Source organism: Chaetodon auriga, chromosome 20, assembly GCF_051107435.1.
Source record: "Chaetodon auriga isolate fChaAug3 chromosome 20, fChaAug3.hap1, whole genome shotgun sequence".
Classification (NCBI taxonomy): Eukaryota; Metazoa; Chordata; class Actinopteri; order Chaetodontiformes; family Chaetodontidae; genus Chaetodon; species Chaetodon auriga.
The window spans coordinates 13,198,689-13,222,073 of NC_135093.1; the positions used below are offsets into that span (position 1 = coordinate 13,198,689).

At 44.0% G+C, this 23,385-nt stretch overlaps 6 protein-coding genes across 13 annotated transcripts in view; 3 read left to right on the forward strand and 3 right to left on the reverse strand.

Annotated features, from left to right (window-relative positions):
• arsg (arylsulfatase G) overlaps positions 1-3,738 on the reverse strand; it is a 36,677-nt gene extending 32,939 nt beyond the window's left edge. For 2 of the 3 annotated variants that reach the window (XR_013079290.1, XM_076759979.1), the window contains exons 1-4: positions 3,697-3,738; positions 2,164-2,397; positions 1,844-2,079; positions 369-483 (exon numbers count right to left, since the gene is read on the reverse strand). Coding sequence is in view for 2 of the 3 variants with exons in the window: in XM_076759979.1 (XP_076616094.1) it covers positions 369-483; positions 1,844-2,079; positions 2,164-2,384 (572 nt within the window). In the remaining variant the exon portion in view is untranslated. Of the gene's footprint in view, positions 1-368; positions 484-1,843; positions 2,080-2,163; positions 2,398-3,466; positions 3,629-3,696 lie in introns of those variants that run through there. The other variant, XM_076759980.1, reaches the window with a different exon arrangement.
• Positions 3,456-10,267, forward strand: LOC143339009 (monocarboxylate transporter 7-like). Of its 3 annotated transcripts, none has more exons than XM_076759976.1 (6): positions 3,456-3,580; positions 6,319-6,559; positions 6,693-6,836; positions 6,940-7,068; positions 7,840-8,838; positions 9,432-10,267. In XM_076759976.1, exons 2-6 carry the CDS (start codon positions 6,322-6,324, stop codon positions 9,731-9,733), a joined length of 1,812 nt encoding a protein of 603 aa, XP_076616091.1. In that variant the 5' UTR covers positions 3,456-3,580; positions 6,319-6,321; the 3' UTR covers positions 9,734-10,267. The 3 variants fall into 3 exon arrangements, with proteins under 3 accessions (XP_076616091.1, XP_076616093.1, XP_076616092.1); XM_076759977.1 differs by lacking the exon at positions 3,456-3,580 and adding an exon at positions 5,268-5,319 and having other exon boundaries at positions 9,432-9,769; XM_076759978.1 differs by having other exon boundaries at positions 7,840-9,562.
• On the reverse strand, positions 10,261-14,521 carry amz2 (archaelysin family metallopeptidase 2). Of its 4 annotated transcripts, none has more exons than XM_076759981.1 (7): positions 13,676-13,940; positions 13,059-13,347; positions 12,543-12,716; positions 12,288-12,416; positions 11,809-11,972; positions 11,459-11,635; positions 10,261-10,952 (listed from the first exon to the last, which is right to left on the reverse strand). In XM_076759981.1, exons 2-7 carry the CDS (start codon positions 13,345-13,347, stop codon positions 10,785-10,787), a joined length of 1,101 nt encoding a protein of 366 aa, XP_076616096.1. In that variant the 5' UTR covers positions 13,676-13,940; the 3' UTR covers positions 10,261-10,784. The 4 variants fall into 4 exon arrangements, with proteins under 4 accessions (XP_076616096.1, XP_076616099.1, XP_076616097.1 ...); XM_076759984.1 differs by lacking the exon at positions 13,676-13,940 and adding an exon at positions 14,417-14,521 and having other exon boundaries at positions 10,295-10,952; XM_076759982.1 differs by lacking the exon at positions 13,676-13,940 and adding an exon at positions 14,304-14,425 and having other exon boundaries at positions 10,295-10,952.
• Positions 13,959-17,064, forward strand: LOC143339013 (protein VCF1). The gene is made up of 3 exons (XM_076759986.1): positions 13,959-14,666; positions 15,139-15,244; positions 15,731-17,064. Exons 1-3 carry the CDS (start codon positions 14,650-14,652, stop codon positions 15,986-15,988), a joined length of 381 nt encoding a protein of 126 aa, XP_076616101.1. The 5' UTR covers positions 13,959-14,649; the 3' UTR covers positions 15,989-17,064.
• Positions 17,065-17,282: 218 nt separating this feature from the next.
• tepsin (TEPSIN adaptor related protein complex 4 accessory protein) lies at positions 17,283-22,151 on the reverse strand. Its single transcript, XM_076760857.1, has 13 exons — positions 22,053-22,151; positions 21,486-21,558; positions 21,030-21,121; positions 20,804-20,897; positions 20,644-20,711; positions 20,470-20,551; positions 20,089-20,160; positions 19,768-19,959; positions 19,437-19,623; positions 19,244-19,357; positions 19,058-19,136; positions 18,840-18,974; positions 17,283-18,733 (listed from the first exon to the last, which is right to left on the reverse strand). Exons 1-13 carry the CDS (start codon positions 22,089-22,091, stop codon positions 18,092-18,094), a joined length of 1,869 nt encoding a protein of 622 aa, XP_076616972.1. The 5' UTR covers positions 22,092-22,151; the 3' UTR covers positions 17,283-18,091.
• Positions 22,152-22,425: 274 nt separating this feature from the next.
• ndufaf8 (NADH:ubiquinone oxidoreductase complex assembly factor 8) lies at positions 22,426-23,268 on the forward strand. Its single transcript, XM_076759464.1, has 3 exons — positions 22,426-22,632; positions 22,906-23,016; positions 23,106-23,268. The coding sequence occupies exons 1-3, from the start codon at positions 22,552-22,554 to the stop codon at positions 23,124-23,126; spliced, it is 213 nt and encodes a 70-aa protein (XP_076615579.1). The 5' UTR covers positions 22,426-22,551; the 3' UTR covers positions 23,127-23,268.
• The last annotated feature ends 117 nt before the right edge of the window (positions 23,269-23,385 follow it).

The following is a 23,385-nucleotide window of genomic DNA, read 5'->3' on the forward strand; positions in this document are numbered from 1 at the left end:
CCATAAGAACAAAAGAGCATAAGAACGTAATAAGTGTGTGTTTGTGTGAATGTGATTCCAGGGTGTTGAATGAGGAACGTGTCGGGCATCATGAAGAAGGAAGCGGTTGATAGCATCTACCATATGTGCAGCTCTATGTCTCGCTATGTAGGTTGGGTAGTCTGTCTGGGTTTGGTATGTTATTAGCAGTTACGGCTCCCCATACGCAAAAATAAAACACAAGCACTCACTATCCTAGGATCTACTTAGATATGAAACTTTTAACGCTTACTTTTAAAATTTCTGTGATCTTGTAAAGTCAAGAAATCAACAGCTAAAACATCCTTTAGTTTCTCTTCAAATGTAAAGTGCCAATACCAAGATCTAACCTGCTCACTTGAGGTCCGTATGAATCACAGGGAAGGCACTCTGGCAAATTGTACCCAGGGACATCAGTACAGCCCATGTCATTGCTGTAAGGAATGCCTAAATAGTAGTCAAAACCTGCCCAAGAGACAATAAACATGGTGCAAAAATTCATAAATACATTAGAACATCTGCCCAGTAGACAAGGCTGCATTTTGTTTGGACTGTGTCATAAGCTGAAATACCACTACACACATACACGCTGTTATGAAGAATCTAATAACAGAAACTTTGCATTCACACAAGAGATGACGTTCACTTACATTAAGAAAAAATGCCATTGCACACCAGCATCTGAAGTGAATAACTTTACTGGGAAGGAACAATATGTGTAGTGTCACCGCCATGTTCCCTCACCAGCTTCCCACCCACCCACACTGCCAGCTATGCCCACTGGTGCTCCCACTCAAGCTGGAAGCACAGCAACTGGGGAACCTTCCTTTGCACCAGCTGTACATCCCCCCTGCTGTACATCAACTGGAAACTGACTTGCCAACTGGAGGAAGACACGGCCAGTCGACGGCTGCTCCACTGGCTTAAGGTTCCTAAAGTGTGGATCACCTGCTAGTACGTCGCTGTATAAGCTTACAACTATAACGTGATCCACATCCTCAGGGTGTTTGAGGTAAGGCGGAGGAGGCAGACATCCACACACGAAAGGAATGAGAAGGCGGCTCGGAGGGTGGCGGATGGGTATGTGGTACTGGGGGGTGGGTGTTGAGTCAGCTGTAAGTGAAGAATCAAGAGCAAAGGCTGTCCTCTCACAAGGCACAGCTGCAGGGCCTTGTGCCAGGTGTAGTCTGTTCCCTGCAGTAAGGCCGACGGATTCGCTAACACGCTACGTGTGGCTGGAATGGTCTAGAAAGGCTGGAGGACGGCACAGCACTGAACTGGAAAGATGCAGTGTGATGCAATAGGAGTGTGTGTGTGTGCGTGTGTTAGTTCAAATCTCACTGTTTCAGGTAGTATACACAAATAATTTTGCATGTTTATCATGTTTGAAATGTTCATACCCAAAGCCAGCTGCTGGTGATTCTCAGTACACGACGAGGTGGGGTGCTTTTTTTTTCTTTGACAGCACACTAAGTTTTAGGCTGAACAGATGAGGGATTGCCAAAATTCGCTCACCTCTTTAGAAATGAGTGCCTGATCTGTGCCTGTTGTGTTTAGTTGGGTCTCCAGGGATTCCAGGCAATAAATGGCAAACTCCCACTGGCAACACTTTATATTAAGGTAAGCATATTCACCAATACCTAGTTGCTTATTAGCGTACATATTAGTAGCAAATTGGCCCTTTATTAACTCCTAGAATATACCATTAATAAGTACTTTATAATGACTAATAAAGAGCCAATATGCTACCAATATACATGCCAATTAGCAGTCAGGTAATGGTGAATATGTGTACCTTAATATAAAGCCTGACCCTCCCACTTACCTCTGTTAGTTGGACCGTATGGTCCATTGTGGCCGAGATGCCATTTCCCGATCATGGCGGTGTAATAACCCGCCCTTTGTAGTAGCTCGGGCAAGGTGACTTCAGACAGAGGCAGACCGGCCACAGAGTTCACAGCAAAGTTATGAGTCACCCCGTTTCTTAGGCCATAGCGGCCTGTCAGGATGGAAGCACGGGACGGGGAACAGGTTGAGGCTGGAGAGTGGAAGTCAGTCAATCTGGAAAAAGTCATTTTTAAGGACATATGACACTTCATCTTGTTGACAGTTGGGAGTGAATGGACATAATATTAAATTCTGTACCTTAGTCCTTGCTCTGCCATCAGGTTGAGATAAGGTGTGTTGTTTGTCCTCTCTTGAGGCTGGTTAGCATCCAGGTCACCCCAGCCTATATCATCTGCCAATATGATGATGAAATTGGGCTTCTTAACGGACGTATCGACACTGGCTCCATGTTGGGACGCCATGTGGACAAGCAGACCGCACATCAGCATCGCAGATGGGAGGAACAGGGTGAACCCCATTTCAGGTCAAAACCTGCAAAGGGTTACATAGGTTTCATTTAAACCTTAACGGACATGCAGTGTTTGCAAGACTCTGTACACTACAATACAAAAAGTCTGCAGAATAAAGAAAAGAAACACACAGTTGCATGAATAATGTAGGTATGACAGTGAGTGAAGGCAGCTGTAACCAATTCAGATGACAAAACGTGAAACAGTTCTGCAGCTGAACGACTACATTAACCCCCCTCTACTACTGGTTCTGCTTGTTCCATAAGAAGAAATAAATGAAGTAAAGATCTTATCTTTGGACCCATGGTGCAATCATCCCCACAAAACACACATATCTGTAGAAATGAGGGCATGTGAAGATGGTGACAGTGATAAAACAGAGCTGTCTCTGCTGAGGACTCGTCATTGGCCCAAAGTTGTCTGCATCAATGGTCTTCCAACTCTTTCATTCTCCCCGTCTCCGCTCATCCGACCAGTATGTCAAGCTAAACCTGTATATCAGCCTGTCCTTGTCAACAGATTCAAATTATACTCTGAGACAAAAAAAAGAGGAGATGGCCTGAGGTGGAGGTGGAATATTGCGTGCGTATACTTTTGGAGTCAAAGGAACCTTTGAATGTATTTGTTGTCACTTAAATATTGAAACAGACAAAACATACTGTAATGTCACAAAGCTAGTGAAACATGTGAACAGTCAACTTGCATAAATATACAGCAGACAGAGAGCAGTCTTTGATGATCATGAATCAAAGTATAAAGGCAATGTTCTGTGAAATCTTGGGAGAATTATGTCATTATTCATGTGACTAAAAGTTCCCACCACAAATGACCTCCTGAGGTCACAGCAACACTCTTCACTCACCCTCTGTCAGTCTCTCACACACCAGCCATTAGCAGACCCTTGCTAAACAGCGCTGCACCCCGCAGCTAAAAGGGGGCCAAGGGCCGAGAACTGGCTGGAACCAGATCTCTTTAACCCTGCTCGCGGAGGGAGGTGGCCTGAATGCGAGCGAGTGTGATACAAAATGTGTGCTAGTGTTTTTGCGCGCGCGTGTGTCTCTCCACGTGTCCGTGTTTGTGGACATACGCACGTGTCAGTAAGGTTCTTTGTTTCATTGAAGCCGCGCGCGACACGGGCGGGATTACAGCGGCAGCGATAGTCGAGCGAAGGAAGAGCGTTTCCGTCCGAAAGTAGCTCCACACAGGTGAGACAGACTGCTGAAATGCAGGTTATTTCCTTCTGTACGAGTACGTTTGCTTTAGTAAAGGAAGACGAGGCGCGTACGGCTTAAATAAGCGGCGTCAAACTAAGCCAACTTACAAAGTGTGTTGGTGAAGTCAAATTGTCCACCGACCTCATGAGCCGCCGCGGCACTGAGAGCGTTGCGTCAGCCGCGCAGGGGTTGACTGGCACCGACTACTCCACATTACCACCCCTCCCATCACTCTCAGTCAAAAGATTAACATGATAAATTGGCATGTTTCAAACCGGTTCATTCTTTTAATATTTGGACGAGGCAACACAGACAAACAATACGTGTCTTGTGTGTTAAGCGAGGAATCATTTAAGGACATTCACGGGCGGTGATGTCCGACTGACCGGCTGTGACGACACTAAACAAAATGTATAGGCCTGTATGTATAGAGGAGTTTAATCATGCTTTGATAATACTTGCTCTTAATGGAAATATATAAAATGTAGACAGATTAGAGACATTTATAGACAAAAAGAAAACTTTCAGGTAAATCCAATTAGCAGTAGAGTATCTACTCATACCCTAAAATATACATGAATTTAACCCTAATACCCATCATATCCCTGTTGCTTAGTTTCAACTTTTGACTACACTGTTCCTCTTTATCGACGTGTTGAGTTTGAGGTAGAAAAGCTTTAAAACAAAACCAAACCCCATTAAAACATTATGCCTACATCAATATATTCTATATTTAACATCTAAGTTCATTCATGACCTTGGAAACAGTACTTTGCCATAATAATTGTGGCTTACAGTCCACTAAGAGACTTTTTCCTGAACTTTCAGGTGTCCAAATATAGCTAGAGAGAGAGAAAATACAGTGTCTTATGTTATTGTCTATGCTGACTGGTCAAGTGTAGCTTTTTGGTCTGTTATAGATAATAAACTTCTTCATCCTGTAATCTGTATGTGCCAAGTGATCCGTTAATGTTCTTAATGTCTGCAATTCAGTCTTAGTAATTTTAACCTTTTTTTTTTTTTAACATGTATTTGCTGTAGTTATTACCAAGGTTAGTCACAGTCAGTGAATGTCTTAATTATAGTAATCTAGGAGACTTACAGGTGTGACTAGTGTTCACAATGTGTTTGTACAGTAATTGCTCACTATATATAGACATTTATCAATGGCACCTATGATATTTGTATTAATATATGTGCACACAATGACACACTTTTATCCCCCTGGGCTGCAACGCCATTCACCATTAATGTCCACCTGCTTTACCAAATAGCAGTCAGTGTTAATTTTAGCACTTCACTCTAAAAAAGTATATTTGCTGTTGATGCAGAAAATTTGAGACACATCTGATTGTACCTTACAGCCCCCAGGATGCTTTTGTATTAATAATTGATTAGGTCTAAGCTTGTGCCAAGAGGGGCTGAACTTCAAATACTGCTGCCTTTTCCTCCTTACCACATTTGAACTCGGCACTGACAGTGTTTGTACATTAAACAGTAGACTGGTAAGGATGCCCACAGGCACTTCATTTAAAAGGAAAGCTGCTTAACTAAGAGGGATATGAGAGGGGACATAAACTCAAATCAGCATCTTATTTACTACCCTAATAGAGAACAGCAATTTTCAAGTCATCCGTTTTCTGTAAATAAAGACAAGGAGCAGGTTTGCCTCATCTAACCGAACCTTTCTGTGATGAGAAGAGGAGCAGCTCGAACCCATTAGGCACACAGTGAGTCAGTCTTCTTCACAGCTGCGGGCGCACAGCCTTCCACGCTTGATGTTTGCTGTTTGATCAGCTAAATTTGACCTGAGTGGCGGCAGTCCAATTGAATATATCTAAGTACATTTACTCAAGTATTGTACTTAACTTGATTTTTTCCTTTTCATGCCACTACACCACATTTCAGAGATAAATGTTTTACTTTTTACTTAGTTATTTGACAATATTTAAGATTTTTGCATTGAAAACATATGAAGTGTTTACAATTTGATATGTTTTATAAATATGTACGAGGCTTAGTTGATTAATCATTTAGCTGATTGACAGAAAGTTAATTGACAACTGTTTTGATAATAATTTAAGTCATTTTTTTCCTGCAAAAACAGTTCATTATTCCAGCTTCACAAATGTGAATTTTTGCTGCTTTTCTTTCTAATTATTTTAATCATCCTTGGGCAAGATACTGAACCCCATAACTGCCCCGATGCTGTGCCGTCGGTGTGTGAATTCATATGTTCATTGCTTTGGATAAAAGCATCTGCCAAATGACTAATTGTAATTGTAATTAATAATAGTAGTACTTTTACTGGAGTGAAGAGTCTGAACACTTGCTCCACCACTGCAATTCTTAAACGTGTCAGTAATACGGCAAAACTTGCGAAACTGATGCCTGTTCAGGATTATAAATAACTTTGTACATTTAAGAAACATGTTTGTTGTTTCTGTAAGTGAAACTGATTGCAGGCAGTTGTTTGTGTTGTGAGGCAGCAGGGCTGAAGTGGGCTGATCCGTGTGCAGTGTGCGTCTATGAAATGCCTTCTGCAGACATAAACACACACTGCATGGCTTCATAGACTCAGAGCTGATTTTTTGGTGCTATATTTTGCACAAAATTTGTGCTTTTCCTCAAGTCAGTCAACCAATCAAAATATACACATTTATATTCTTTTTTGAATGTATTTTTAAAATTGCTGAGCACAAAGCCATTCCCTAAATTTCTCTTTCCAGGCCATGGCACAATGTGGAGTCAAGGGGATCTGTTTCTTGGGGCCCAATGTGTACACGGAGGCCCCTGATGGAGGCTGGGGATGGGTGGTGGCTGTTGCCTTCTTCTTGGTGGAGGTTTTCACCTATGGCACCATCAAGAGCTTTGGCATCTTCCTGCAGGACCTGATGGGGGAGTTTGGAGAGACCAACAGTCGGGTCTCCTGGATTGTTTCCATCTGCGTGTTCGTCATGACCTTCAATGGTGAGTGCAGCTGTTGAGGCTGAGCGGGTGCTACCCTGCAAAAAGCCTAATAAAGCACAAACTATCAGTTGGTGTTATGAGAACTACTAAGCCATGGTCTCCTCTAAACACTTTGTTCTCCGTGGGTCCTCAGGTCCTCTCTCCTCTGTGATGACTAACCGCTTTGGGTTCCAATTTGTTGTTATGCTTGGAGGATTCCTTATTTCCGCGGGTACCATTGCCACCAGCTTTACCAGCTCCATCAATCAAATGTACATCACCTATGGATTAGTTGCAGGTATTGGATTGCCTTCTTCTTCAGTTGTCTCCCTCTTTGAATATTACATCATATTATTTGAGTACATTTGAGTCTGAAAGCATGTATCTTTGCCACTGTGCAGGTCTGGGCTACTGTCTGACATTCTTACCCACTGTGACCATCCTGTCCCACTACTTTACCCGTCGGCGGTCTCTGGTCACCGCTGTGGCTTCCACTGGAGAGTCCCTGTCCATGTTTGCCCTGGCACCAGGTGAGTCCTAGAGTGTCCAGTGATGTGTGGGAGAAGACAAGTGTTTGTAGGGGGTTTAGGAAAACTATGTGATGAATTTGTTTCTGTGATAGAAAAAATACTTCACTGCATTTTAATTCACTTAAAAGGGTCACTATGAACTTTATTTATTCATTTTTAAGACAGCAGACACTGATGAGAGTTTATTTATTCATCAAAACAGAGTGATGTGAAAGTATGTTTTTTTATTCAGGTTTTTTAGATTTGTCCTTTGTCCTTTGTCCTGTGACTATAACCTATTTAGTGTCAGGAAAACCCGAGGGAAGATTACAAAATGAAATGTGTATAGAAAATAAGTCTGGTAACATTCTGTATTTATCTTTGTGTCAAAAATTGCCGAGAAGCATAGCTGTCCAAATCTATGAAAAACATGAGTAGCCACACTGTTGCACCTGTTCCACATGTCTTCGTTATCATGAACATGGGCACATTTCGTGTATTTAAAGTCAATCCCACATTCACAGCCCTGCTGCCATAAATACTCACTAGAGTGTGGCAGAAAATAGTCCCCAACAAATACACTATTTACTCCAGTTTGTGTAATCTGTGATAAACACCACAGTGTCCAGCTGTTCTAGGTAGTGGTGGACTAAGAGCCACAGATGGGCACTGAGAGACAGCCCAGCACATTTATGAACAACAGTAATACAGAACACTGAGGTCATGTTCTCTGTTTGTTTTATATCCCATACTTAATATCACACTCACAAAATGCCTCCTCTTGCCCCTCAGCCTTTTCTGCATTGAGGGACCACATTGGCTGGCGACACACCATGGCAGTGATAGGAGCTTTGCAGAGCACCATCATCATCTGTGGTGTTCTGCTTCGGCCAATCATTATCAAAACCAGAGGGACAGAGACTGACAGATTGTCCCCAGTGGAAATGGAGGTCCTCAGTACACAAGACAATGTAAAGGGTACAGACCCGCAGGGCTCTGTGACAAGCGATACCTCACATTCACAAAATACCTCCCACAGTCTGGACAATCAGCTAACCAGAGGCTCTGTGAGCACAGGAGACTCTGGGGTTCAGTCTCTAAAGGACACAGACAACAGCAGCCCAGAGGAAAACACGCTTCTTGACAAAAAAGCAAGGTTAGAGACCGAACAAGCATCTGCAGAAAACAGTATTACAGAGATTAGCGAGTCGGACACAGAGGAGAAAAATAACAAAGATGCAGAGAAACAAGAGATGAAAGATGAGGAAATGAAACCAGGTGATGAAAAGCGACCAGCAAAGATCTCAAAACTTCTAGATTTCTCCATCCTCAAAGAGTGCAGCTTCATTCTCTATTCTCTGTTCGGACTGTTCGCCACGCTCGGCTTCTTCGCCCCTCAGCTCTACATCATTGAGCTGAGCGTGAGTCGAGGTGTGGAGCGGGACCGTGCCACCTACATGCTCTCCACCATGGCCGTGGCTGAAATCTTCGGCCGATTCAGCATCGGGTGGATCCTGTCACGGAAGCAGTTCGCGAAGAGGAAGCTGCTTGTGCTTCTGGCGTGTGTGATTACAATGACTGCGGATCTGGTAGGATTCACTTTGGTTACGGAGTTCTATGGCTTGGCTGTGTGCTGTGCTTTGTATGGGTTCTTAATGGGAACCCTTGCGTGCACCCACATCCCCATGCTGGCTGAGGATGATGTGGTGGGCATAGAGAGGATGTCTTCAGCTGCTGGTGTCTATGTGTTCATACACAGCTTTGCTGGGCTGGCTGGACCCCCACTTGGAGGTAAGTATTATCTTATAGTGAGAAGTTTACTATGGTTTCACTTCACTAGTGTTCATCCCCATAACACGCAAGGGTGATTTATGATTTAATGTTCCACTGGCATATCCATTGTACATACTACACAATCAAAGCTGAAAGACAAAGAGCTCAAGAGCTAGAACGAACGACTTAAAATGACTTAAAGTTGTGTGCTTTAAAGGGCTGCTCCATCTTTAAGTACTGCACTTCTGTAAAGTTGGGGGACTTGCATGAGACAAATTAACATAAAGAGGGGTCAAAATTGGTGCAGCAGATGCTGAGATACCCCGACTTTTAGTCCTTAGTATAAATCAAGCTCCAAAAACACTGGATCCTATGTTTCCCATAATGCAACTCAGGAGCTTCTGTCATCAGACCCTCCCTGTCTAGTCAATGTGTTGTAAGCTCCACAGTTTGTTATGCAGGCTTTACGTAAATGTGTAGTCTTCAAATCCAAGCTGAGATAACCATGATGACATTGCTATGACCTCCTGATACTCCTCTTGATAAGTAAAGTGAACTTGATGTGTACAGTTGTCGGAGTGTCCCTTTAATCCTCCTCTATCCTCCATCAGGCGTGCTGGTGGATGTGACTCAGAACTACGGCTCAGCCTTCTACTCCTGTGCAGTCGGCATGGCACTTAGTGCCCTGTTCCTGGGTTTGGTAAGACCTGCTAAAAGAGGATTATTCTGCAAGAGGAGGAAGTCAAAATGCCCTGAAGACACACATGAAAGGAAGGGGGACTCTGAGGAACAAAGTGCAGCACATAAACCGGACAAAAGAACTGACTGTCCAGACTCTGAGCTAGATGACAACTTGGTCCATGATCAGGTAACGGCCACCAGAGATGTCCAGGAGGTTATACGTTTTGCATGAGCTAATAACAACAGGATAAAGGGTAATAAAAAGGTCAACCATATACTGCCGGCGAGTGCTGAAGTGACATGAATACAATGTAGAGAGAGACCAGTATTAAGTGTTAATCATCAGCCAGTGTAGATCTGGGCTCTGAACGCAATCTTCAGAACTTTTAGATCAAATACGCCCGTAGCAACTGTGCCTTCCATGACATGTGTACCAGTGTTTTTCTAGAGTCAGTACTGTTGAAATGAAAGGGTACTTTTAAATTAGCTGTAAGTGAGTAAACCTGTACAATAGTTTTGCTCTAAAGGACAATGGTGTGAGATATGAAAGTATGGTCAAAAATGGATCATGAGTGTGCAGCGTCAATGGAGGCGCTTCAGTTTGAGATATTCCAGAAAGGAGATGCAACACTGATACTTGATGAACTAATTACCTGCTGGTGATCAATACCGCAATGATAACCAGAAAAGCTGTGACACGAGAACATTAAATTGCACAGATTCTGTAATGTGTTATAAAAACACGTAAAGCTCAGGAGATAACCTATATGATTATTTTATTTGTAATCAAAGTGTTGCCAACCTGACGATGTGCTGTTTTGTGATATGAGATGTCAGACTTACTATTTTTGTAATGAAAATGTGTTCAATCACAATAAAGCAAGTGTGATTTTTACTTCTCTATCAGATGTTTTTAATGGAATATTGTAACCTTTCACATTAATAAATATTTTCTCTACATACTGCATCTTTAATTTACACTGAAAAATCATATTAAGCTGAACTCATTATTTCATTCTGCCTTGAAGCACAGGTGCCCAAAGAGTGTGTCTGAACTGCTCATAAAACATTTATAAATCAACACAACTCAATACATACCTGACAGTCTCCCAGAAAAATACCACAGCATCTGTACATGAAACTGGGTGTAGCAGTCACAAACAAAAGTAAGATTCTGTTCTGCAATCAAACCGCAGCAGAAATGTTCATTTTGCATGGTATACATGAATAGATCAAAACTGTTGCATTTATTTCCCAATCTCACCCAGATCCATGGGCAAGTACTACGACTCATCTTTGTTTCCTAGGATATCCAAGCACCTGCGGAGCCACAGTCTGGATGTGTGAAAAGCTTCAGTGGGTTTAGGAAAGTGGAGCACAGGCTGGCAGGCTGAGGCATGCTCTGGTCTGGATGTTTGACCCTGATCCTCCTCCATCCAGTGCAGTAAGGCCTGTTGAACACAGATGAACATTCACTCAGAGAGAGTATAAAATACGTAAGTGCATCTGATTGTGCAATCTGATCTTTTGGTAAACCCTGATCAAATGAGTGGGGGGAGACGTCTTAAAATTGCTCCACTTAAGATTTTCTTCATTATATCCAGAGCAGCTCCTTCTCATGAGCTGTAATCTTGCATTAAGTACTTCCAATTTGTGTAGATGATTCTTACATTATCGGCTTTGGGCTAGACTTCAACTAACATCTTGTGATTTTAGAAAAACCACAAGTTGCTTTGTAAACAAGAGCACATGTTGCAACAAATGACTTCAGTGTAATGAAGCTGCCATAGTAACACACACCTCTGATGTGCAAAACAAAAGGCATTTCTAAGAAAAAGGTGACACACTTACAGGAACTAAGGTACATTTACAAATACACAGATGTTGTTGTTTGTGTGTGTGTGTGTGTGTGTGCGTATGCATGTGTACCAAAAAGTACATAAGGCTCTTTTTTTACCCTGTATCTTTCAGCTATTTTGAAACCGATTGCATCCTGTAGCTTTCGAAGGCAGATGGGACAGAAATCCAGAGGCCTGCGATCAGACTCCTCCAGGTGGTTTGAGCCTTGCATGACACAATTCAACCACTGGCAATGCTTTATACCAAACATATGGCCAATCTCATGGGTCATTGTCTGGAAAATAAATATTTACAATTAGGGATTTCTGATAGCAAAGAGAAAACCAGCAGTATTGAGTGTTATTATCAGCAGTATTGATAAAAGTAAAGGGACCACTGGCAAGGCCACTCAAAAGGCTCAAGGCTACCAAAACTGACTGAGTGGAGCAGCATGTTTGTTAGAAAAACCTTGCAGGATCGAAGGAGCAGAGTGCTGGTAATGGGTGGAGTATAATATCCATCAAACACAGAGTAGTCCCCCTGCGTTGGCTTAAGGCGTTTCTTCAACCTTCCAGCATAACTTCTGCTGTAGAAGTTGTCATCATACCTGGCAAAGCTGAAAACACCCATTCCTGTGAGCACAGTTGAGAAACAACAGTAAGGATGTCGGTAATGAAATTGCTCCTGGATTTCATGTAAAGCTCTAGGGCCCCATCTAGTGGCAGCTCAACCAGATTACATCATCAGCACCAGTACTGTTGATCATGGATGAAGCAATGTTTACTGATTCTCTCTACTTTGATATTGTTCTTGTCCTAAACATGTCAGGATATTTTAAGAGCAGACTTACAACATGTTGTAATGTAGTGGAGTATTATCATTAAGTGTGGTACCATCTATCCTTAAAAATCACACAGAAAGTTTCATTTTCTCAGTTAAAATCTCACCCATACTGAGAGATGCCTGTCCAAAGACAAAGTTCCAGGAGTCTTTGGGGTAGAGGTCAATCATTGTGATTCCAACAATACAAAAAGCATCTTGTGGTTTCCTATTGCCCAGGAATCTTAGCAGGTCACCTAAAGTTCAAAAGGAGACAGTAATAACAAAGCATTAAGATGCACAGTCCATCCGGGGATCAGTGTAATCCCTTGCATCCAACACAACAGATATGGTATGGTTGAAGTGTAGTCTTTGGTACTAACCGGTGAGGATCTGAAGGTTGTGCGAGTTACTGTTAACCCTGAAAGTGCATCCTGTTTCAGTCACAGTTACCGCTGGCAGCAACTTGACAGAAAGTCCACAGAAGAAGGCCTGGCAGTATTCTCGGAGCCACTCCACATACTGGTCTGTCTGGGCCCCCACCTCCCCAAAGGAACCTACAAGAAACAATGTGTAGAATTAAAGCCAGCCAACTATGTAACACGCTGCACTTGGAGTCCAGAAAACTGCCATTTAACATACTGCACATGCCTCATCCATCTGCATAGCCCACAGTGTAGTTTAAATGTAGTTTCTTGCATGTTTTATCATTTCGGTCATTCAGTGACATGAACTAAGTGAGCCTTCATGGATTATTTGCACATGCTTACATGTCCTCTCCTTAATGGCCGTCTTATCAGGGCTAATGCAGTAAGAACATTTTCACAAACACAACCACGCACTTGACAATGACGGAGGGATACGAAGGATCTAGCAGCATTACACACAAACATACTCACCTATGGTTTGAATATAAATAGTATTGCGACTCGCATTAGGGGTCTTGCGGTAAGGGTCTCTGTAGAAGCTCTGGAAGTCTTGAGGCTCCTCAGGGTGAGCGGAAATCCAGTCTGAGTCAGAGTGCACTGTGATGGGTTGGAAAAGGGAACCCGGTTGCCCTGGCTGGAACCCTTGCTCCAGAAGATACCGTTCTTCCTTTGTGTACTTGCTGTAAAGTTTAGCCAGGTCCTGACGACTGGAGACCAGAGCTGTTTGCAGCGTCTCCACAGAGTGCTGGATCACCTTCATCTGCAGGAGACATCAGCATGTTTTTGTTTTGTTTTGTTTTCCCTGACCTACTCTGGCTATCTATGGATGCTTATGACAAAATGTATTTGAAAGAGTTGTGAAAATGAAAATTGATTGTGAAGACTACATGTGTCAGTAATGTGTACGTTTGTACCAGGCTGCCAGCAAATCAAACAATAAAATGCCACAGAAGCTATTAGACAGTACATATACTGGGTTTATATATGGATAGAAATGTTTAAATTTATAAAATAGTAGACAACAGTACACTGAGTGTATGCAAAGCAGTAGCAGCGTGTAAGCAGATATAAAATTTAGAAAAACATGCCTGGAAAGACACTGCAGATGTAGCTCACATACAGCATTCATGCTATATTACTTGTGACATTTTTAAACTCTACATACGACACGTTGCAAAACATACGATCGACGACGGAAAAGCGCTCCCAAAATCTCCACTTTACGACAATTTTATCAACGTATTCGTTAAAAAAAAATTTTTGAATATACAAAAACTGGATAATTTGCCTAAAGTAGACAAGCAGCTAGTTCACCATAATGTTGACACCGGAAGACGTTTCCGCTTTGTACTTATTCTGATGACGTCAGGTAAACAGAGGGAGAAGTATGGGACACCTAACGACTCCGGCGTATCGGCTATCCTACCTCGGGCATTAAATTTTAATGAACATTTTTAACTTTACTTATTGAAGTTTCTCGCGTCGGACCGCTGTAAAGTACAGGCCACAGTTAACCACAGTTAATGACAAGTGGACGGAATACGAAAGCGGAAGAACTTTCAGTTAACGTTAGCATAGTGCAGTAACAGTTAGCTAAAGTAGTTAGCCTGACAAGTAGCTGATATAACGTTGCACGGTAGCAGCTAGCCGGCTAGCTCGCTCCCTTTGCTGTCATGCCCGGAGTTCCTCGAGATTTCACTGCGTAAACGAGAATACCTGGTAGTTAGCTTGTTAGCTTTCAGACGCCCAGCGGCAGTTTGTACCACCGCTGAGGCGTAGGCACTAGGCAGGGCGGACTGCACTTGGAGCAGTGACAGGGCTGAACTCACCCACAGATCTGTGCTTGCCTCCGGCGACCTGTGCTTCAGCTGTCTGGAGACTGCTCACTCACACATCCTAGACGTTGTGATGAGATGAAAGGGAGCTTACCATACTGAGTTTCTGCGAAATGGTCGTGGAGCTGTAACATAGCCAAAGCTTTCAGATAAGATATCTCAAACCGGCTCACAAGGAGTGTCAACCTTTCTCTTTGCCAAAACACGCATCCGTCAAGACTGCAGAAATGCTGACTGACAGCAGGTAACGAGATTAGCCATTTTACACATCTTTGCCATTAACACAGTCTCATCATGACATACAGTATTGTTTTTAATAATCATGTCACTTGATTGTAATGCGGCATTGTAGCTTAATCACATTGACATTACAATGATCGAAAGCCAAGACAGTATCCGAGGCTCCTCAGTCTGACAGTGTACTGTCAATGTAACATCCGCACTGTATGTTCAGTCTCTACATAGGCCCCAGTGAAGGTATGTTAATCAATGTGATCTCATAATGGGAGTGCCACATGTCTGATCATGTTACTGCTTGAGTGCGAGTTGCTATTTTTGGTTCCTCTTCATGTTCTCTCTTTCAGCTTTTCTCTGCCCAATCTCTCTCTCCCCCCGCCTGCATCATTCTGTCCCACTATCGCCTTCACTTTCATGTTCACTCTGCTGTCCTCTGCACTCACAATACTCTCTGTTCCTTCCATTTCTGTTTTGCACAGGAAACGACACCGTAGCTGTGACAGTGAGGAGGGCCAACAGCTGAGTCCTCAGGCCAAGAGGTCAGGAGGGGGTCCCAGTCTGCTTGTGTCGGATTTGGACTCGGAGGTGAGACAGACTTGATGTCTGCATTCATCTTTAGACCATCGCACAGATGTAGGTTTACGCGGTTGGCAGGCCTCCTGTATTTGCAGCTTTCTCAAGAACTGCTCACTCGAACAAGTTCACAGTCGGTGCTGCGGTGCCTTGGATCACCGGCCAAGTGTGAAGTTGATTGGATGAACGGTTGTGGAGAAAATCGACAGGCAGATGGACAGAGATTCCCTCCATTTTAGTTAGATTGTGTGAAAGTCATCTACAGGGAAAGGATAAATCTTTCTGATAAGGTCACTTATTCTCTATTGTTTGATTTATAATGTGAAGCCCATTTATGGACAGAGCAAGCAACCTGGCATCATGCATATAAATACACATGACTCTGCGTTGCATAAGCAATGCAATACTGTCAGGAAAAGCTCAGAATGTTCTATTTAAAGCTTTTACGTCCGTCCGTGAAACTACGCTTCAGAGCCTGTTTCTGTTCTGTGTTTGCAGTCTTCCAGCAGCGACAGCAGTAATGGGATCAGTAGTCCAGAGAGAGCAATAGTGGTCACCACCAGGCCGTGCATCCACAGCCAGAACAACCGCATCACCCAGTACTCCCTCAGCCCAAAGCCTGAAGACTCTGCTAGCTCTTTGCAGCATGGTTTCCATGGTGACAGCAGCAGTGTCTCCTATGACTACATCAACAGAGTCCTGAGGGAGGCGCACTTCAGCAGTCTGCAGACCAGAGGGCGTCCAGGCTCGACATGACCGTGACCTCTGACCCCTCTCCTGACCTTTTGTCCCTCGCCCATCAGTGCCGACACGACTGGCACGGTGGCTCCTCCTTGAAAGCCTCAAGCGACACACTTGGGTCAGGGGGAGGGGGATGATGTGTGGGGAGGTTTACAGATTTTGGCCGCAAAGGCTCATCCCCACCTCACCATGTACCATTTGTCAAGACCATAAGCACATCCGCCTTTCCATGGCCCAGCCACTGTGGTTTTCTGTGCAGTACTGATATGTTTGTGTGTGTGTGTGTGTGCGCACGCACCCTGTGCACTTTATAAAGGGATATCATTCTCTTTACACGCGTGCATTGATGCGTGGACATTGTCATTGGTGCTAATTGCGAGAAAAGTGTGATGATCCAAAGTGCTTGCATCATTAGATAAAACTAAGCACTTTACTCAGTGACTCCGCAGCCTGTTTACTCTTGACTGGGGAAGTCAGTCGCACGTTTGCATCTGTGAAGTGGGAGTCGTAGTGACCCCATTCACAAAAGAAGTTAATGGAGGCCAATGGATCCACTCCAAAGCAGCATTAGTAGAACAGTCCAGAAAAATCAGATTTAAGGCCATGTTTGTTTACTCTAACCAAAGTGGTCAAGTTTGCAGTTATTTTCACTATCTCAATGAATCTGTGATGTTTTGGTGAGGCAGGTCAGTGGGTTCAAGGTAACGGAACAGATTCCTCATGAGCCTCACCACCAAAATCCAACCTCAGATTAGACCCTTGCTAATTATAGAGCTGTGAGAGCAGGCACTGGAGTCTGTGGCTCGGGCAGCGTCACGCTCGGCGCAGAGCTTCTCACAAAAACAGCCTCAAGACAAAGCTCTCTAAATCAATTTGTTACAATGTTTACTTCTCTAACATTTTACACATTATGTGTACGTGCGTGTGTGTGTGTGCGTGTCGAAACCCTCTCAGCCATACTTGTTTATGTATGGTTTAATATGACCAGCACTGTGTTGCAAGTAAAATGAGAGATGTGAGTGATTCATATTTTATGTAATTTTCCAAATCATTTGACATTGAAATAAAGCGTTGCTGAAAGTGACGTCTGCAACATGTTTGTCGGAGTTTGTGCTGCAGCAGAAATACAGCGTGTTTTATTCCTCTTCGGTGTGTCCCAACAGCATAGCTCGTGTTCACTGAGACAAAATACATCAGTAGAGTTCATTGTGAGCATCAGTCGGTTGGATTACCATCTGGGCATGTAGTTTGTACTTCATTCCACAGACCTGAACACCACAGCACAGTACGTAACTCAAACAACAATGGTGACGCAGTGACTGTAATCTGCTTTTTATTTTGGTACATGAGCAACCGTTCATGAAATTGCAGGTATTTTGCATTATGGTGACTGCAGATGCCTTATCGCACACAATGCCACACACTGATTATACACACACAATATTCTTCCATTAGTTTTCCAAACAGTGTTTAATCATAGACATGCACTCTACAGCCACTCTCACAGGTATGTCTGAGTCAATACAGGGTGAATAGTAATAAATAATTTGTAAACTAACACTCAGATGACGTATACACAGATATAATAGCTTAGTACCAAAAAATATGGAAGACAACTCTCATTTGTAGGTTTATGAGTCCATAAGAAAAGCAACCGTAGTGCAAATTACAAAGTGGGGGAATCTCCCCTCAGAGGTGTTGCAGAGGCGTAAGAGTTGTTTCACTTAGCTAAAAGGAATCCTGAGATAAAGCAACTGTCAATAATAGCCTGTAATTCAAGACGACCACTCTTGGTAAAAATACGTTTGAGAAATTAGACCTCGGCCAGCGAACAGTGACACGGCTTACAGACCCTCACTGTGGATTGCACTCATCCATAATCGAGGTGTGAGTCTTGAATCTCTGTCTCTTGATCCAGTCTGCTCATTCAATAAAACTCTTGAGGCACCATACAGATAAGAACAGAAAAACCTAACATGATGTGAATCTGCTATCTATATATATATATATAGTTATAACCTTACAGATTAAAAAAATTAAATAGATTTCCAAAAAGGATATACTGTACATGGTGACATCATTGGTTCAACTGGAACAGTTCCAGCTGTAAGAAGTCGGTCAAAAGTTGAGAAATGAGAAGGCCGATACTGGTTGGCTGCTATCAGACGCGACTGAGTTGCAGATCGATGGAGCGTGCTCACTGGATTTACTGACGCTGATTCCATTAGGCACAGCTAGATTCTCCCTTAAGCTCTTGTCTGTCGTGTCCGTTTCTGTCTGGGACAACTCTCTTCTACACAGGGGCCTCCCCTTGGTCACCAGCTCCATTCCGCTGAACAGGGACAGTTTGCCCAGGCAGGGCTGCTCACACTGGGGCTCAGCTGGAGGGGAAGAGCGCCTGTCTGTGTTTAGCTCAGATTCTTCAGCAACCGGTTCAACCTCAGCTGTCCTGACAGGCTCTTCCTGATTTTGCACTAACTCTTGCTGAACAGGAGAAAGTTTCTCCTCATCGCCGTCATTCGTCAGCTCCCCAGAGCCCCCTCTCTGGGCCAAGGCCAGACTAGAAGTGGATGATGGGTGATTTTGTGGTTGGGTGACGCCTGTGGGTGAGATGTCAGGCAGAGAGTGGGTTGCTCGTAAAGGGTCTGAGTATGTTGATGTGGGAAGCTGACTAGTTGTTGCTTGATGGCTGCTGTTCGTTGTATCCTGCCTGGGAGGGTGTGGAGAGCCACCCATCAGAGCCTCAAACTGTCGCAGGATCTGGTGAGAAGAGATAAGAACAACTAAATACAACCTCACTTTGAGGATCATCGAATTGTCCTATCTGTCTTCGCCATGTGTATCTTTCTCTTTACATCTGTCTTACCTTGGTGGCTTTGTTGGCCACAGGTCCTGGAGGCCCCTCACTCAGCTGGTGGAGCCTGCGTTGTGTAGCTCCAAACATTTGCTCCAGAGAGAGGAGGTCAGAGGTCAGGAGGCATGACACAGCACACAGTGCCCGCTGCAGGGTTGGAAGTCAAAGAGATGTATATTAGCATTGCACAGGATCATAAAGAAAACCTTGATCTATCTAACCGTCGTTACCATCTTAACAGTGCTTGAGGGATCTTGAAGCTTGCTTGAGAGCAACTCCAGCACGACCTCACAGTTGAGAGTGGAGCACCTGAGAGGTTCAACAAGACAGAAATCAGGCCACACCAGTCCCAACAAACCATAAGGGGAAATCAGCCCACACAGCTCTATTCTCAGTTTGATTTTAGATGCACTGACTCTTTGATGAAGTGCTGGCTCTCCTCTCTGGACAGGAAAACTCTGGATCCTTCAGTCAGTCTGCTGATGAGCGCCATCTCCTGGCCGCAGTCCCCTAACTGCAAGGCTTCCACCCTGGACAACAGGCAGACAGCGTCAGAGACAGACAGGTCAACGATGTGGTATATGTGAGGTTTATCTTATGCTATCTCACCGTTCTGATAGGTCGCCACTGCTCTCTCTACTGGCCCCAGACTGGCTCCCGGTACCAGCCGACTTGCTGCCCCCAGAGGCCCTGCTGTTAACGACGATATCCTGAGAGGAGTTGTGAGAGGAGCTGTTGCCGCTGTCGGTCTCTTCCCAGCCGCCTCCTATCTGCCCTGGGCACCGCTGGGTCAATGCTGCGGTGAGGACACACGGTAGTCCCAAGTGTCAAAAATGAACATTTACTATCAAATCCGAGTGAGTCTCGACACAGTGAGCTGGTCAGTGACTCACTGTGACTCCCCTTAACCCACGTTTCCATCACACCTACGACGTCTCACCTTTTTTTCTGCGGGCAGGCAGGTTGTAGGCACACGCAGGTACGGCCACCTCTATGGGTGCAGATGGCGCAACTACTGCGCGGTAATGGTTGTCATGGAGACGTATACCCTGGTGTTCAGTTGGGGGAAGGACAGCACTGGCCACTACCTCTGCAGCTTTCTGGATCTTATCCAGCAGTGAGTCACTGCCTCCTGGGAGGCAGACATAAAACAGTACAAGAAGTACAGAAGATGAGTTTGATTGGATTTACCTGCAGTGTGTGTGTGTGTGTGTGTGTGTGTGTTTGTGTGTGTGTGTGTGAGCGGTGGTGTGTCACCCACCTGTCCCCTGTTTCCCTGGACTGTATCCAAAGCCCTGCATTCCTGACCTGTGGGAACTTCCTGAACCCATACCTGGACAGACAGACACAGAAGACCTTTTGTGTTCAGCACGTTAAGTGAATGAACTACAAAGAACCTGATGTAACTCATTAAAATTCACTGAGCTCCCTGCGCTTTGCTAGCAAAATGATCACAGCACATGCCACGTCTGCATGGTCGCTGGTTCAATTCCAGCTGGCGACCTATGTTGCATGTCATACCCCTCTCTCCCCTACGTCTTTTTGATTTGTGTCCAAGTTTTCTTATTCATTAAGCTCCATAACCCCAACGCTATATGTAATTCATTCTTATGTATTAAGTGTGGACTTTGTTGTTACTCACCCATCGTTGGGGGGGCCAGCTCGAGTGGGGAGACGCTGCTTTTGGTGGAAATGGTATCTGTGAAAAGCAACCTGGCCACTTCCTGCAAGTAGAGAAAAGGAAAAATTGAGTGTGTTTTTCCAGCTGTCAGAGTACTATGATTGATGCAATAGTTAAATACAACCTGTGCCTCACCTGTGCTGTATTTCGCACTTTCTGGTACAATGCTGTGCCATGGATAGGATCGGGGGGGCCGCTGTAAACTTCAAGAGGCCAAACAGCGAGTGAATATTCAGGTGATGGAGCAGCGACAGGGTGATGAGAATTAAATGGAGCCAAAAGCACAATGTCTAACCTGATGCTTGCTGGATGAAGGTGGAGTTCCTTCGGAGCTCTGTGAGGAAATGGTTTGAGCCATGACCGCAAAGATGGACAAAGATCTTCAGCACCTGAAACAGCAGCGGCATGAGCACAACCTTGAGCGACTGGCAAGCAGGACGAGCACGAAAACCGTCAACATTTAAAACTGCATGCATGGAGGCTACATGGCACGGAAACTTGAATAATAACACTGCCCTCACCTTGAGTTTGACATGACAGGACTCCACCTGCAGCCTCTCCAGAAGGTACTCCAACAAACACTGCCCACAACCTGAAGACTCATGGGAGATTTCTACAGAATGACGATGGTTAAGGACTTTATCATAGCGTTATTGACTCTGCATGTTTGATCTGGGAAACGTGATTCATCCCTGGTTAGAATAGAAAACATTAAAATGGATAATGTCTCACTGGGCTTTGCTACGTGATATCACTGAGCAATGGATTCCAACCCTTTGAACCATAATGCACAGTATACCCTTACATTTACTCTTAATAAGCTTTAAATTTAATCAAAAGCAACATTTACATGACACTTTGAACCACCCAGCAGCTATCAGCCTAGGTGTGAGTCATGTGAGCCACATATCATATTTATATAATGTTCAGAAGTTGCAGCTGCTGGCTGAACCACAACAGAAGCTGCCAGAGGATACTTCCAATCTCCTGGAAAAGGTAGCCAGGACAGGGGTTTTCATCATCTGCTGTAGCCTTCATCAGAGTCGGGACCTTCAGTAGGTGGAAGAGATAAAAAAAGAAAAAAAGAAAAAAAAGTGTGATTCTAAAACCACAAGTTCAAAGCTGACAGTATGGGACTGTGATGCAAACCATGACACATGCATAAATCCACAATCCACGTGGTCATAACCCAACCTGTGTGCTTTACAGCGTGATTGACAGTGAAACAGATGCTGACATGGGCACAAACTTTGGCACGACACCAGGGTCTGAGTACCATGTTAATTTGAGCCAAATAGACAGTTAATACCGGTGTTACACACTGTCTGCTGTTATAGACTTCAGCGAAGGAGTTCAACTGGAAAATAGCACGACATGCAGATAACAAATTTGTCTTTTTGCTGTTAGCTAGCAGGCTACTAGCAAGCTAGTGATGAAACAGCTTAACAGATTCCAACTGACACGTTAACGTACGGCAGATTCGTCACCTGCAATTCAGCTGTTAATGGTTTTCATAACTAGCAAGGACTGTAAACAGCACTTACTTTCTGAAGAAAAGCTAAGCGTTCCATAAATGTTGCCATGATTTAGCAATCCTGTCTGCGGGTTACTCATCTTCTTCCATAAGGGTACGAGGGGAAGGCGGCGCTCGAGGTGACAGCTAGCCAATCAGAGAAGAGCAAGTAGCAATCCTACAGTTTATTGGCGTTTCGGTTGTGCTTAGGGTCGAAAAACAGCGAATCAAATGAAAAGAAGAGAGAGTTGCCACTTTGATTGACAGAGAGATGAGCGAATCGCACTACGGAATATTCTGCGGGACGTTTCCTTGATGACAGGGTCAACAACATGGCGCTGTCCACCGGTTACACAAATGCCTGGTCTGTTGGCTGATATGTAATTGTTATTTAAATGTTTTACACATTAGCCAGTACATTCAACAAGCTGTGAAGAAGCGTCGGTTTCCGAATTATCGGTCCATCTTTATCGTGCGCGCCAGCTCACTTAAAAACGTGAAGGACCTCTTTTAACGGCCGAACAGCAACAATGTCTGGGTCAAACGTCTGGAGTCGCAGTCGAGAGAAAATACGACTTTTCCCCGAACTTTTTGCGCAGTGTGCAGGAGAGGTGAGCTCTGTGCAATTCTGTGAATTGTTTGCTGTGATACTGTATCGACAAATACATTGTATACATACAGTATCAACATATTGTGTACAATATAACCAAAGCTGTAGTGCAAAGACACGAGGTAGCAGTGAGAATGGCTGTTTGTGCTTAAGAGGACAGAGTGCATACAATAGAATAACAGATTTTATAACTTAAATTTGAAGATGGGTAGTAAAATGATGTAACTTCCCTTTGCTTTCCTTAGTTTAATGTTAACTTGTGTGTGTGATTCAGGCAGCAGCGTATGGGAAGTGTGTGGCAGCGACCACAACAGGCAGACAGGAGTTGAAGAAGGACCTGTGCGCCAAGGAATTTGAAGCACTGAAAACCTGCTTTATAAGTGCAGTAAGTGACAAAGTCAGCCCCCCTCCTACTGGTCTTATGTATTCCTGGTTAGACGATCACAATTCAAATGTTACCATTTTTTACTACAGGCCAAGAAAAAAGCCAAATGAATGGAAACTGCCCGGGAGTTGTGAGAGCAGTGGACTGTCCTCAGCTGACACATCAGCTGTTCAGAGCTGCGGGAGAAGCCAAGATGCATTGACTGATTTTAGTGCTGGAAGCCTGTTCTGTCGATGACATGGCACTTCTTCTACTTGGCACTAAATGAACTGTCTTTTTTTATAACGTTGGTGAGATGGAGACTGCATGTTGAGCACACAGAGGTGAATAAAACATTGCTACGATCTGTCTTCATAACCTGAACAGAGC

Coding starts and splice junctions, on each gene's coding strand:
- tepsin (XM_076760857.1), bottom strand. CDS start 22,091: ATGGCAACATTTATGGAACGCTTAGCTTTTCTTCAGAAA. Junction 21,122..21,485: donor CCTTTTCCAGGAGATTGGAA/GTATCCTCTGGC, acceptor GTCATTCTGTAG/AAATCTCCCATGAGTCTTCA. Junction 19,358..19,436: donor AGTGGCGACCTATCAGAACG/GTGAGATAGCAT, acceptor CCTGTTGTCCAG/GGTGGAAGCCTTGCAGTTAG.
- amz2 (XM_076759981.1), bottom strand. CDS start 13,347: ATGAAGGTGATCCAGCACTCTGTGGAGACGCTGCAAACAGCTCTGGTC. Junction 12,717..13,058: donor TATTTATATTCAAACCATAG/GTGAGTATGTTT, acceptor TGTTTCTTGTAG/GTTCCTTTGGGGAGGTGGGG. Junction 11,636..11,808: donor TGCTCCTTCGATCCTGCAAG/GTTTTTCTAACA, acceptor TTTATTTTCCAG/ACAATGACCCATGAGATTGG.
- ndufaf8 (XM_076759464.1), top strand. CDS start 22,552: ATGTCTGGGTCAAACGTCTGGAGTCGCAGTCGAGAGAAAATACGACTT. Junction 22,633..22,905: donor TTGCGCAGTGTGCAGGAGAG/GTGAGCTCTGTG, acceptor TGTGTGATTCAG/GCAGCAGCGTATGGGAAGTG. Junction 23,017..23,105: donor AAACCTGCTTTATAAGTGCA/GTAAGTGACAAA, acceptor TTTTTACTACAG/GCCAAGAAAAAAGCCAAATG.
- LOC143339013 (XM_076759986.1), top strand. Junction 15,245..15,730: donor TGTCGGATTTGGACTCGGAG/GTGAGACAGACT, acceptor CTGTGTTTGCAG/TCTTCCAGCAGCGACAGCAG.
- LOC143339009 (XM_076759976.1), top strand. CDS start 6,322: ATGGCACAATGTGGAGTCAAGGGGATCTGTTTCTTGGGGCCCAATGTG. Junction 7,069..7,839: donor CATGTTTGCCCTGGCACCAG/GTGAGTCCTAGA, acceptor CTTGCCCCTCAG/CCTTTTCTGCATTGAGGGAC. Junction 8,839..9,431: donor GGCTGGACCCCCACTTGGAG/GTAAGTATTATC, acceptor ATCCTCCATCAG/GCGTGCTGGTGGATGTGACT.